The 13,925-nt window shown below is 34.4% G+C and overlaps 2 protein-coding genes across 2 annotated transcripts; one reads left to right on the top strand and one right to left on the bottom strand.

Annotated features, from left to right (window-relative positions):
• Positions 1-1,949: 1,949 nt before the first annotated feature.
• On the top strand, positions 1,950-2,954 carry LOC111401947 (dehydrin DHN1-like). Its single transcript, XM_023029935.1, has 2 exons — positions 1,950-2,428; positions 2,547-2,954. The coding sequence occupies exons 1-2, from the start codon at positions 2,090-2,092 to the stop codon at positions 2,748-2,750; spliced, it is 543 nt and encodes a 180-aa protein (XP_022885703.1). The 5' UTR covers positions 1,950-2,089; the 3' UTR covers positions 2,751-2,954.
• Positions 2,955-11,206: 8,252 nt separating this feature from the next.
• On the bottom strand, positions 11,207-11,995 carry LOC111400570. Its single transcript, XM_023027979.1, has 2 exons — positions 11,560-11,995; positions 11,207-11,451 (listed from the first exon to the last, which is right to left on the bottom strand). The coding sequence occupies exons 1-2, from the start codon at positions 11,993-11,995 to the stop codon at positions 11,207-11,209; spliced, it is 681 nt and encodes a 226-aa protein (XP_022883747.1).
• Between the last annotated feature and the right edge of the window lie 1,930 nt (positions 11,996-13,925).

Here is a 13,925-nt window from a genome sequence, read left to right as displayed (position 1 = left end):
ACCTTGCAATTGTAGCCAGTTTCACTTGCGATTGCGAGGCACAATCTTTTGATATATGTTAAAACTTGGTTTGGAACATCTCGAGTTCCCTCTTATTTGTACCAGGATCCTTTCTTCACATCGATCAACTGTACTCAAGTTGGAAATTTTCCCACAACTAACATAATTTACCCTAACGTAGGTACATATGCACTCGATTAAAAATAAATAATCAAGCTTAGAAGCCCAAATATGTGTACTAACACACACAGTGTGTATATTTTAAAGGTTTAGATAAATTATGAGTGTTGAAATTACAGCATTTTACATATTTTTTTCAAATTCTTTGTTTAACTTGTTCCCTTTCTGGTGAGATTTGAACTTTTTATAGCATGTTCGTAATGTAATTTATCTAATACATGAATTATTGGTAAATTAAGATTATTTGTAATTCTAGATTGCTAGTGTAGATGTCTGGTTTAACTTAGCAAGAGACAACTATCATTATTTTTTGGGAAATTTGCAGCGGACGTTATCAATCTTCCCCAAAAAATAATAATAATAATAAATAAAAATTGTAGTGCAGTTTCAAACCTTTAAATAATAGCAAATGTATTCTCATCTTTCAAAAATATGCCGTAGGACTTTTGGACGATTTTCGTCCAAAAAATCATTAATTGACCGAAAGTCAAGAATTTGACAATTTTTGAAAGGGTGGCTATATTGTCATCACAATTTTTAATTGATACAGCACATTTTAATTGTAGTAAAACTTTTTAATCTTTACTCAATGTAATAATTATTTTCTTAACATTTTTCGTTGATTTTTTATCTTCAACTTTCATTAATTAGTACGTCACCTCTTTGATAATGATTTATATACAGATATTTTATTTTCATGCTTTGAAATGAGGGAAAAATATTTATTCGCACTTTTCATTTATTTATTTTTTTAAAAATATGATGGGAATTTAAGTTATTTTATGACATTTCAATGGACTTTGGAACATAAAAAGTTATCAAATATAAAATGTGTTAACTAATGAATAGTTTGACAATAAAAATGACATAAAAATTTGTTATGAACATAAGTATTATAATAAGCAAAAATTAAGAATCTTACTATTTTTATTTTTTTTTAACCTAAAAAGGGAGCTATTGATTCGTTTTTGAAAAGATCAAAAGTTGAGCGACTTCCCTTACTTAGCCTTGGTTGTTGGGTATTAAAATTAGATTTTTAGTAGATTTTGATAAAAGTTGATGAAATATAATGTTAAAAAGTTGTCGAACCCAAAAAATATATGGTTAAAATTAATTGTTGACTTTAACTTAGATTAAAATTTAAATTTTAATCGGTACCAAACAGGATTTAATACACTATATACATGCATAGTAATAAAGTTTTTTTAGTTTACAAAACGATGTTGAGACTTGCTTACCTCAATTATGAAACGAATGTATATCAAACACCTAGCTGGTTTTTCCTGAAGTTGATTTTTCTTCAATACAGTCAAAATTAATTTTCGTGAAAGCAGCACAACAGCAACAAAGCTAAAGTCAAGGATTTAACCTTATAAACTCAGTTTCATCCATATCGCATAATAAAAGATAAAATTGTTGACGTTGAATCAATCCATCCATATCGCATATAAAAGGTAAAATTGTTGACGTTGATGATTCAACCGACGAAGGAGAGACGTCGAATACAAACAATGATACTAGTCGACATGTCACAGTAATCTTAAATTTTCATCCACACATTAAAAAGCTCATATTTGACTCAACTAAAAAAATTACTAAAATTATGATTTTTAAACCTTCAATTTGTTTATCTTATCCATATTGCCGACAGAAACACACGTCGTTATAGGACTTTGCCACGCTAAATTACAATTTGCCCTAACGTGTCGGTTGAATTACTTCATGCAACACTTGTAAGCCTCTCCTGCCATTGCCATTTGAGTCAACAACCTTTTCTCTTCTATATAAACTCAAATCTGATCCGTCGCATACTGCACAAAATCATAAGTTAGAAGAGCTAGTTGAGTTGCTATTGAAAATAGTCGACAGTGTTGTGTTTGATTTTAGAGTTGCAAATTAAGAAAAAGAAATGGCCCAGTACAAGGACGAATACGGCAGAGAAATTCGTCAGACAGATGAATATGGCAATCCTATCCGCCAGACTGATGAATACGGCAATCCTATCCGCCAGACTGATGAATACGGCAACCCTGTTCACCATACTGGGGGTACAATGGGGGAGTACGGCACTACTGGCGCACATGGAACTACTGGCTATGGAACCACAGGAGCTCATGGAGATGGAGGTGCTGGCTATGGAACCACCGGCACAACCGGGGCGTATGGAACTCATGGTGGAAATGTTCCGGGCACTACCGGAGCAGGCCTAACTGGGCAACACCGGCGCTCTGGAAGCTCCAGCAGCTCGGTAAAAACCCTTTAAACAAATTTGTCATATATATCTGCAGGTTCTCTACAAATTCAGAATACAGTTACGAGATATCAAATATTATCTGATGAATTGTTTACCTCTTATTTATGTGCAGTCTTCGGAGGATGATGGGATGGGAGGGAGGAGAAAGAAGGGGCTGAAAGAAAAGATAAAGGAGAGGTTGCCCGGCGGTCACAAGGATGAAGGAACTTACGACACTTCAACGACTACAGGGTACGGATATAGTGAAGGAGGACAGCATCAGGAAAAAAAGGGGGTGATGGGAAAGATTAAGGAGAAAATGCCTGGTCACCACTAAAGTCTAGATGTCTGATGTTTTATGTTAATGTTGTGTAATAAGGCATGCCTCTGTTTTTCATGGACAGGCGGAATGCGTGTGCTTTTTCATGTTTGTACTACTATTTGGTAATAAATATTTTTATTAAAAATAAATTGTTTCTGAATGTTAACATGATGGTGTGATTTCTAATGTTAAAAACAAAGGTATTTCTATTTGTCATAATATTTGAAGCGATATGTGCAAATTTTTGTGGTTAAAACTCAGTAGTACGTTATTTGCTGCAAGAGTTAAAACCCCTATAGATTTTCATGTTTTTCTCAACATTTTTTTGTGGTTAAAACTCAGGCACGTTAGTGCATCCGGTTTCTTGCTCGTTAGCGCTCCCTGCCCTTTTATATTAGTTTAGTCATGAAGGAGCTAAAGGAAAGCCTTTTGACAACCTTGAAGCCCAATAAAGTAGTTAACTCTTTAGCTCAATTATAGTAAGTATGGATCGGTAGACCCTTGAGAGTAATTCCCCGTCTACCCCCATAAAATTAAATTTTATTTTTTTCTTTCCTGTTTTTAATCACAGAATTTTTCATAAAATAATGTTACGTGTCAATTTTTTTTTGACTGTTCATTTATCAAAAAAATATTATTCAACCCATATTTAATTTGAAAGATGGGGCCAAACGGGGCATAGTGGTTTAAGTGGGGACGGCAACAGCGGCAGAGAAAAAGAATTCAAGATTTGTTGTGCAATAATCAATTGATAGTTGTTTAAGAATTTTGGGAATTAATCATGTATCATTAGGGTTGGGTAAAACTTTCGAACCAAATTGAACAGTTTTTCTTTTAAGTTAAATGGGGCCAAACGGGGCATAGTGGTTTAAGTGGGGATTAAAATTAGATTTTGCTTAGTAACGTCTCGCAATTCCCTCTTGGTAAACTTGTTCAAATTGATACGGATACTTCATTCAAAACGATCTAAAACTCAGTAGACCAATAGAGATGGCAAGGCACGACCCTTAAACATATGAGCTTGACTCGTGCTCGAGGAACGAGCTGCCCACGAGCTTGTCCTTTTTTTTCCTTTTTTTTTCAAATTTTTCTTCACATTTTTTATGAGCTCACAAGCTAACTTTTGGTGTACCCAGAAGCTCAACTAGCTGAGCCTTGCTTGACTTTTTGGATTCGACTCTTGCTCAGTTTATATGACGAGCTCGAGCCACCCATGAGCCAAGCTTTAATGACCCGAGCGGTCCGTTTGTCATCCTTAAGTGAACTCATCCATTCTTTTGGATGGCCTCACATCGTCCTGGTTTTCGGGACTTTCTTTCCACGGGTTATTCTATACAATTCATGAAAGAGAGGAGAAGTCCCACAGATTTTAATCCAAACCAAGATTTCTTCTAAACATATCATTTTCTTTTTTCTTTTTTTTTTTTGGCTGTTCCCAAAACTTTATTAGTTCTCCTTTTTTCAGCATGCTATGCACGACTTAATCATTTATTAATTTCTTATTCCTCCTCAATACACTGACTTCATCTAGTAATGCATTGTCATTCATGTTATGTTATTACCCAAAAAGATAAAAATAAAGATTTGAAATTTTCTCACTACATTTCCAAAATTCCGACGTTGGTTCCGATCTACAGAAGTTGGTAGAAGATGCCACATTATTTTCTTTTTGTCATTAACAAACGGAATGAATGTTGTTTCCACTTGTAGGAGTCCGTGGGTTGAGGAATGAGAGTAAGTTTAATAATAGATTGAGGCTTGAGAGTCCGTGAAAAATTCAAAAGAAGTTTTTGAAATTAAAAAGTTATTTTTGAATTCGTTTGACTAATTTTATTGTTACAATAATGATTCAAGTTCAATTCAAAATTGCAAAACCAAGATTTCACACAAAAGCATCGAGTTCTCATCAATTGGGCTCAGATTACTCCTTGTACCCGTCTATACAAAGGTTGAATCTCACAAGAATCAGCCCTAAACTAAGGAATACAGAGCCTGTCACTTCAACAGTCCCAAAAACTCCCAATCCAATAGAAAACCCTTTCTAGTTCGAAAACGAAGGATCGCCAAGATTTCTCACTCACAAAAATCTGCCAGAAAATCAGAAGTTTTATGGCCAAAGAACAAATTTCACGAAGAAGATGAAAAGGGAGACACATAGTCACTCGAATGAGAGAGACCCAGAAGCTTCTCAAAGAAGCACACAAAGAGGCGAGAGAATAAGAGAAAAAATTAGGGCCAATGTCTCAGACCAAGAATATATATATATAGGCAAGGTCATCACCGTAGATCATAGGGTTAGGAAATCTAATGGACTAGAGCGACACACGTGTATTACCAAAGTTTTGGGCCAGGTTATAAGGAGTCTAACTCAATGCGTTATTGGGCAAGGGCCTGTAGTATCTGAATTTCCAACCATTTATCATCATAGCCCAAAGTGGGCTGGACCACCAATTAATTATGGCATTACAGCTCAACAAATCTCCCCCTTAACACCAATGACTAAAAGACACACAAAGAAAAAAACGAAATTATAACAATAGCCTTCTCAAGCAATTGGTATAACTTCCCCAAGATCATTGGCACCAAGTAAAATACACCTGCATCAGCACAAAATTTACCCAGTATCAATTCTTATAAGTTGCAAACATAACTTAAACTTATTTAGATGAAGTATCTTAGTACCCATATCAGCGGGATTAAACCGAGTAGGGATTTTCTCAAGCAAAATAGATTCTTTTTGTACAACATCTGTTATGAAATGTAATCTTACATCTATGTATTTAGTTCTTTAATGAAAAACTGAATTTTTACATAAATGTATGGCACTTTGACTATCCGAGTATAGAACAACAAGATCAACAGATTCATTTACCTCATTTAGGAGACCTTTCAGCCACAAGGCCTCTTTAATGGCCTCGGTTGCAACTACATATTCAGCCTCGGTAGTAGATAATGCTACAATTGATTGCAATTGAGACTTCCAACTAATACAAGTGTCACATAAAGTAAACATATAGGCTGTTGTCTACTTCATGTTATCTCTAACACCGACGTAATCAGAATCTACATATCCCTTTAATCTAACTCCCTCCTTATTAGGTATAAAACGTAAGCCTAAGTCTGCTGAGCCTTTTAAGTACCTTAATAACCATTTCATTGCATTCCAATGTTCGGGACAGGGTTGGACATAAATCTACTTAAGGTACTTATGGCATGTGCAACATCGGGTCATGTACAAACCATGGTGTACATTACAGATCCAACAGCATTTGAATATGGCACTTTTTCCATATATTTAATGTCAGGTTCATTATGTGGGCATTGATCTTTACTCAACTTAAAATGACATGCAAGGGGTAATGTCACAGATTTAGAATCATGCATAGCAAACTTGGATAACACATTTTTCACATAATCAGTTTGTGACAAAACTAATAACTGATGTGACCTATTCCTTTTTATATCCATCCCTAAAATCCTTTTAGCATGCCCTAGATCCTTCATTTCAAATTCAGTACTTAGCATCTTTTTAATCTCATTTATATCACTTATTTTCTGGCTAATTAGTAACATATTATCCACATATAAAGCAAATAAACACTCACATAGTTGCTGTTATTCTTTTTAAAATACAAACAATGGTCAAAAGAACTTCTCACAAAGTCAACTGAAGACACAATGTTATCAAAATGTTTGTACCATTGCCTAGGAGATTGTTTTAGGCCATAAAGAGATCTATTTAACAGGCATACATGATTAGATTTTCTGTTATCAATAAAATTTTGTGGCTGTCTCATATGTATGGCTTCATCAAGGTCACCATGCAAGAACGCAATTTTAACATCCATTTGCTCTAATTCATAATCATATTGTGCAACTAATGCAAGCATAACTCTAATAGTAGTATATTTTACAACGGGAGAAAAGATTTCATTGTAATCTATGCCAGGTTTTTGGATAAACCCCTTAGCTACTAATTTGACCTTAAATCTAAGGGGCTGATTTGGGGAATTGCTTTATTTTACCGCATAAAACCACTTACAATCAACTATAGATTTATCTTCAAGTTTAGGACTAAGCTCCAGGTCTTATTTTTCACTAAAGACCTTATTTCTTCCTCCATAACAAGCTGACATTCCTTGGAAAACTAACAACTAATGGCCTCTTCATAGGAATTAGGGTCCTTAAAGGTTAATTCCTGATAAGACAACATAGCATGAGACATATAGCATTGCATCTTAATAGGCTCTCTTATTTCTCTTCTAACCCTATCTCTAACTAACTGATAATTACTTAAGAGGTTCACTAATTCATCAGTAGGCACTTGAACAGTTTCATCTCCTGATTCTTCCACAATTTCATTTTCATCTTGATTTTCAACAACATGATCAGGTGAAAGTTCAAGTTCCACCTGCAGCCTAATATTTTCATCTTCCTGGGCCCTTAGACACCTTTCTAGAGGCCTCTTTACTTAAGTAAGGCGTCTCATTTTCATTGAAGGTCACATTCCTACTGTTATCATCTTAAAACCCCCAATTTCTCTCGCCCAAAGCCTGTACCCCTTCACTCTTTTAGGATATCCCATGAAAACACATTTCTGGGACCTGGGCTCAAGTTTTCTGATCATTTGATTACCCGTAAGTGAACGGGGTCGTGAACAAGTAATAAAGTAGTGTGTAGAGTGTCGAACCCACGAGAACTATATGTTTGATCAAGTTAAAGCTAACACTACCCTTATCGAATAGCAAAATCGAGTTGTAATTAAAAACTATTAAATTTATCAACTAATCTAAAAGCAATGTAAGAAAATTTATCAAATTTGCAAGAGATATTGCTAAGATGTAGAATCCCCGTTGTTATTCCATTTTTAGTGTAACAATTAAATTGATAATTTGAAATCATTCATGTTGGTCAATGTTCCTAATTTAATTGAACGTCTCTCTCGATAACGATCAAATCTATTCCCCTCATGTGATCCTCCTATCTCTCGATGAAAGATGCAAACATAAAAAATGTATTAATAAGTACTAGAACACCTATTGAAACCATATAAAGTATATACGTATATCTTTATCCTCTATCGAACCTTACAATGTTTATTATATTGTGCTAAAATCCTATTGTCTCTCTTGATAATAATAAAATCCACTAACAATTCAATTGGTGATCAAACAATTAAAAAGAACGAGAAAAACCATAATAAATATCCACAAATAAAATCAAACTAAAGTCAAAATAATTAATTAAAAGCTAAAAATATCATAATAAGGGTTCATCTCATCCTAACAATGTATAAAACTAGTCTAACATATTGAAATTATAAGAAATCATATATAAGCAGAAAGACATAACTCGGATTTTTAATAAATTGAGAACATGAAGATAAATCTTAAAATCTTGAATTTTTTCAATTGTTTTTTAATGAATCTCCACTTGCGCTTTCGCTTCTTTGTCCAATACCAAGTTTGAATCTTTACTTGATTGAATTTTTGCAAGTCCCCTTCAATTCTCTTACAAAAACAATGAATTCTCCTCATTTGATGATGCTAATTGATGAATATTAGAGTACATTATGTATATGAGATATGTATGAGAGCCCCATTCATGTATTCTCTTGTTTTGTATCTGTAGGGGTTGAAAATTGGTGAAAAATCAAGCCCAAATTAGTTTTCAAAAGAGTTCCAATCGAATAAGGAAAGTTACACTCACGCGCGATTTTTTGTCTCTGCACAGTAATCGGTATTTTGATCATAACATCGTTTCCTAATATCCGATTGAGTTGATTCAAATGCGTTGAAAAGCCTAGAGATAGAAATTTTCTAATTCGGACGTTTACTATGCCAAAAATTGGTCGCAATCCTTGACTAAAAATCTGGAAGATATATCATGTAATTGAAAGTCGATTTATGGTAATATTCTGACGATATTCCATTCCTTTTTGACTTCTAATTGCATCCAATTGACTCCTATCAATTTTTAAAATATCTCTTATGGTCCAGTCCAACCATTGGATATTTGCAATTTGGTTCTCGACTTTGTATTTTGTCATTTTTCGTCGTTTTTTGCTTCTTTCTTTTAATTTAACTTCCAGCCATCGAGTTTTATCTAATAAATGAAATATACAATAAATTAGACTATAATTACTTTAAAGAAATATTAAAAGCCTATATTTTTAGGTTTACATAAGTGTATAAAATACACTTATTAAACACCCCCAAACTTGAACATTTGTTTGTCCTCAAACAAAATTATAACTTAACTTAACAAATACACAAACATGCAAAATATTTGGTAAGATAATCTAGCTTTTTATCTTGGGATATGAAATTATAATATTAAATCTATGAACAGCTTCTAGATTGCAATACCAAAATTAATGTCCGCTTTGCCAATACAAAATTGACGTATGTATGAAGAATTAAGTAATCAATCATGAATACACAAGTTGTTTCAATTCTCGACCCTCTGTGGTCAAATATATCATTTTCATCTCTCGTAAGATTCACACACCCTCAAACTTATTTTTTTACTATTTTCCTACTTTGTAATCTAAGGTTGAATTTTTCATTATTATCCTCACTCTCTCCAATTCAGGTGAACGTTACTAGTTGCAAGTTAATACATTAATGAATAAGGATTCTTCAATTATTTGATTGCTTCGACCATCAAGACTCAATTAGGCTAATTATCCTTTATCGAAAGTCAAATTCCATCGAACAAGTGTTAGAACTTAACAAGACATTTAGTGCATTTTTTATTATTTTTTTGTTCTCTCTCTTTTTTTTTCTTTTGCACTCCCCCTTAAGCTTTCTGGATGACTCATGTAGCGAGCTTTAGGCCGATGACTGCCAAGTCGGATGACTTTAGGGCACCAGATTTTAAGATACCCTTCAAACTTAGTAACCCGAGTAAAAAAGGCTTCAAAGAGAATAATTATTTTTTTTCTTTCAAGGCCAACTTTATCTTTGATTTCTTTCTAAATGACCCCTGTAGCGAGCTTCAAGTCATTGACTTCCAAGTCATACGACTTTAGGGTAACAGATTTTAAGATACCCTTGCAAGTTTAATTGCTCGAGCCATAAAGACTTCAAAGAGAAGTTTTAAATTTTAAAATATATGCATTGATTAGTGCAATGCCCCTTATCATACATCTATTCAAGAAAACTGACCTCTAATTCAAGACTTTCACCCAATTTTATCCTGTTCATCTCAGACAATCCATACAAAAAGAATTTTTTCATACAAGAAATCCACATTCACGTCTGCATCTACCTACAATAGTAACATCATCCCAAACTGTGCTAAATTCGGTGTAATGATAATTAATTTAGTATGGTTTAGGTAAAACATCTATGCCCAACTAAATCAACCTATTTAGAGCACGAAACATCTCATTTCATCACCATGTCAAACTCAATTCTTGTGCGTGTATAATATCAAGTTTTGCAAGTTTAAATTTCAATCAATCTAGCATGCAACATATCCACAGTTTATAAATTAACACCAAATCTCAAATAAGTCATTATTGTTAACTAAATTGTTTAACTCACACAAGCATACAACTAATTAAAAGAGATTTTTTTTTTTTAAATTCTTCAAATTTTTTCGATTTTCTTCTTCTTTTTTTACTAAGACAAACACACAAAAATACAAAACATACGAAAAACAGAAACTAAAAGTTTTTTCCGCCCCTAAGCTTAAAAATCGACATTTTCCTTAATGTCATAAAGTATAAGTAAGCACATAAAGGGGTAGGGAAGAAAAGGAAGAAAGCACTCCCCGAATTTTTTGTTGAATGTGTGATAGCTAAGAAATTTTTCTCATCGTGTTTTCCCCTTGGGTCTATATTGGTTTGAGTGTTTTACGACGTCATGTCCCTGCACATAGCAGTCAAATCAAACATTAAAAATCAAGTAATCTAGAATATGTGTTACTTTGCCCAAACAATCAAAATACCAACAATAAATTCAATGGCCTAACGGGAGTATTAAGGATGGTGATACCCTACAAATGAAAAAGTGCCTAAATCTAATGCAACCTAGTAATCAAAACAAATATATATGCTATGCGATGCAGAAAGCAAAATAAATAAAAGAGTTGGAAGATTGGGTTGCCTCCAAATAAGTGCTTAATTTATAGTATTTAGCTAGACTGTACGGATGAATTGATAATGGTGGCTTAAATAGGTGTTTTGAGCTTTTGCACTCCTTAGAATTTTTGAACTTGCATCCTCGTTTTGCCCTCCAAACCTTGAACTCTCCATTCTTCTCTCGTACAATGCTCACTAGATGTTTAGGCTCCATTTTTCTCGAGCCTTGTTGCACCTTTGTAGCAATATACATGCACTCTTCCTTAGTCTTTTTGCTGATCTCTTCATGTAATGAATTCTCGATAGTGTTGTAGATCTTGAACTTCTATTGCTTATCTTCTGCCCTCAATGTCAATTCGCTACTTTCAAAGTCCATGATAGCTCAGCTTGTTGATAGAACGGATCTGCCCAAAATAAGTAACGCTGCATTCCATGGCTCCTCTATATCTAGGACAACAAAATCAATGGAAAATATGAAGTTGCCCACTTTAATGAGCACGTTCTCAACCACTTCTTGTGGGTATTTAATTGATCTGTCTGCCAATTGAAGGGAGATTGATGTATCATTTAGCTCTTCCAATCCTAATTTCCTGCATACAGCGAAAGGCATTAAGTTTATACTTGCTCCTGAATCACATAAGCAATTAAAATTCAAATCTTTTCTTATTGAGCAAGGTATTTTGAGACTCCCTAGATCTTGTAGTTTAGGAGGTAATTTGTTCTATAAGATGGCACTACACTCTTCATTTAACTTGACGGTCTCAAAATCTGTAAGTTTTCTCTTTTTCGATAGGATCTCCTTCAAAAATTTTGCATAGTTTGGTATTTGAGATAAAACTTCAATCAATGGGATATTGACATGAAGCTTCTTAAAGATGTCCAAGAACCTTGGAAATTGATCTTTCAACTTCCTCTTTTGTAATCTCTGCGGAAATGGGACCGGAGGTACATAAGGTTTAATAGGAAAGGTTGCCTTGACCTGTAGATTTCCTAGCTCGTGATATAAAACTACTTTATCTAGCTGTTCAGATTTATCCACTTGCTCCTCATCTATGGAAGGTATTTTTTCATTTACTTTTTCCCGTCTTTTGATTGTGATTTCTGGAAGTTGAATCCCACTGCGTGTAGTAATTACCCCAACCTCCTCATTCTCTACAACTTTTACTGTCATTACCTACTGCATAGGATTTATCTTAGTGTTGCTTGGCAATGCTTCTTGTTGTCTTTCTAAGAGTGCTTTTGCTATTTGCCCTATCTGGTTTTCCAAATTCTTGATGGCAGCTCCATGAATTCGTAAAGTCTTGTCTGTTCTTTACATATGTTGAGTAGAGATCTCCACCAACTTAGTCACAATATCTTCCAATGAAGACTTATTTTCTGCCTGCTAAAAACCTGGCGGTGCAGTTTGCTGTGGCGCAATCTGAGTTCCCTGATTGTTGCTCCACTGAAAACCAGGGTGATTTCTCCAACCTAGGTAATATGTGTTAAGAATTGGATTGTGTTGCTGCCTTTGAAAATTCTAAGTGTAGTTCACGTCTTCTACTATCTGAGCAAAAGGAGATCCTACGTTACAATCAACACTCTCGTGGTTTCCTCCACAATGTTTACATTTCGATCCCACTGTTTGGGCTACACTCGTCTGATCTACCTTTTGTGCCAATGATGTCAATTGTGCTGAAAGTGTTGTTAAAGAATCAACTTCAAAGATCCCAGCAGCTTTCTTTCCACTCGTTCTTTCAGTAGGCCAAAGTGCACTGGTGAATGCCAAATCCTCCATGATTTGGTAGACCTGGTCTGCGGTTCTTTTTGTGATAGAACCATCGCACGCAGAGTCTACATTAGCCCTACTAATCGGGTTCAAAGTAATGTAAAAATATTGCACTTGAAGCCACTTCTGCAATTCGTGTTGTGGGCATTGGTGAAGTAAACCCTTGTATCGTTCCCAAGCCCCTGAATAGTATTCTGAGTCCATTTGCTGAAAAGCAGTAATCTCGTCCCTTAGCTTTGCAATCCTTTTCGGTGGGAAATATTTGCTAAGAAATTTCTAACTCAATTGGTTCCATGTTGTGATGTTTTGTGATGGGCAAATGTCTAATCATTCCCTTGCTGAATCCCTCAATATGTATGGGAAGAGCCTTAGTCTAATTAATTCGCTCGAAACCTCCGGATACTTAATTGTTGCACACATGTCCAGAAATCTTGATAGATGAGCATTGGGATTCTCTGTAGCTTTCCCAAAAAATTGTAGCACATTTTGGAACATGTTGATGACATATGTCCTCAAGTGAAAGTTTGCCTAACCAAACGCCGGATATACGATACTGGACTGGCTTTCCACTATCAGTGGAACCATATACTCTCCCATGAACCTTGCATTTTCATTCACAGCAGTGATATTCAGTTGTGCTACTCCCAAATTAGCCCCGATGACTGTTTGATTTGGATTTTCGTTTCCCATGTCTTCTTCTTTTTGTTTTTGGTGTGTTTCAAGCTGTTATCTTCTTCGAAAGTTGAATGTTCATTCGATTTCTAGGTCAAATTGACCAAGATCACCAGTTCTCGAACTTCGCATACAAAGTCCTGAAAAAGAAAGTAAGAAATACTATAAGATTTTTCTAATATATTAAACTAAACAAAAAAATTAAAATTCAGATTAAAACTAAAATTAACTAAAACTAGTCAAAAACAATAGTCCACGACAAGGGTGCCAAAAACTTGATAATTTGATTACCCGCAAGTGAACGAGATCGTGAACAAGTAATAAAGTGGTGTGTAGAGTGTCGAACCTACCAAGACTATATGTTTGATCAAGTTAAAGCTAACACCACCCTTATCAAATAGCAAAATCAAGTTGTAATTAAAAACTATTAAATTTATCAACTAACCTAAAAGCAATGTAAGAAAATTTATCAAATTTGCAAGAGATATTGCTAAAATGTAGAATCTCCATTGTTATTCCATTTTTAGTGTAACAATTAAATTGACAATTTGAAATCATTCATGTCGGTCAATGTTCCTAATTTAATTGAAAGCCTCTCTCGATAACGATCAATATATTCCTCTGATATAATCCTCCTATCTCTCGATGAAAGATGCAAACA

The sequence above is a fragment of the Olea europaea genome, chromosome 10 (assembly GCF_002742605.1).
Source record: "Olea europaea var. sylvestris chromosome 10, O_europaea_v1, whole genome shotgun sequence".
Taxonomy (NCBI): Eukaryota; Viridiplantae; Streptophyta; class Magnoliopsida; order Lamiales; family Oleaceae; genus Olea; species Olea europaea.
This window is presented reverse-complemented; position numbering and strand designations above follow the sequence as displayed.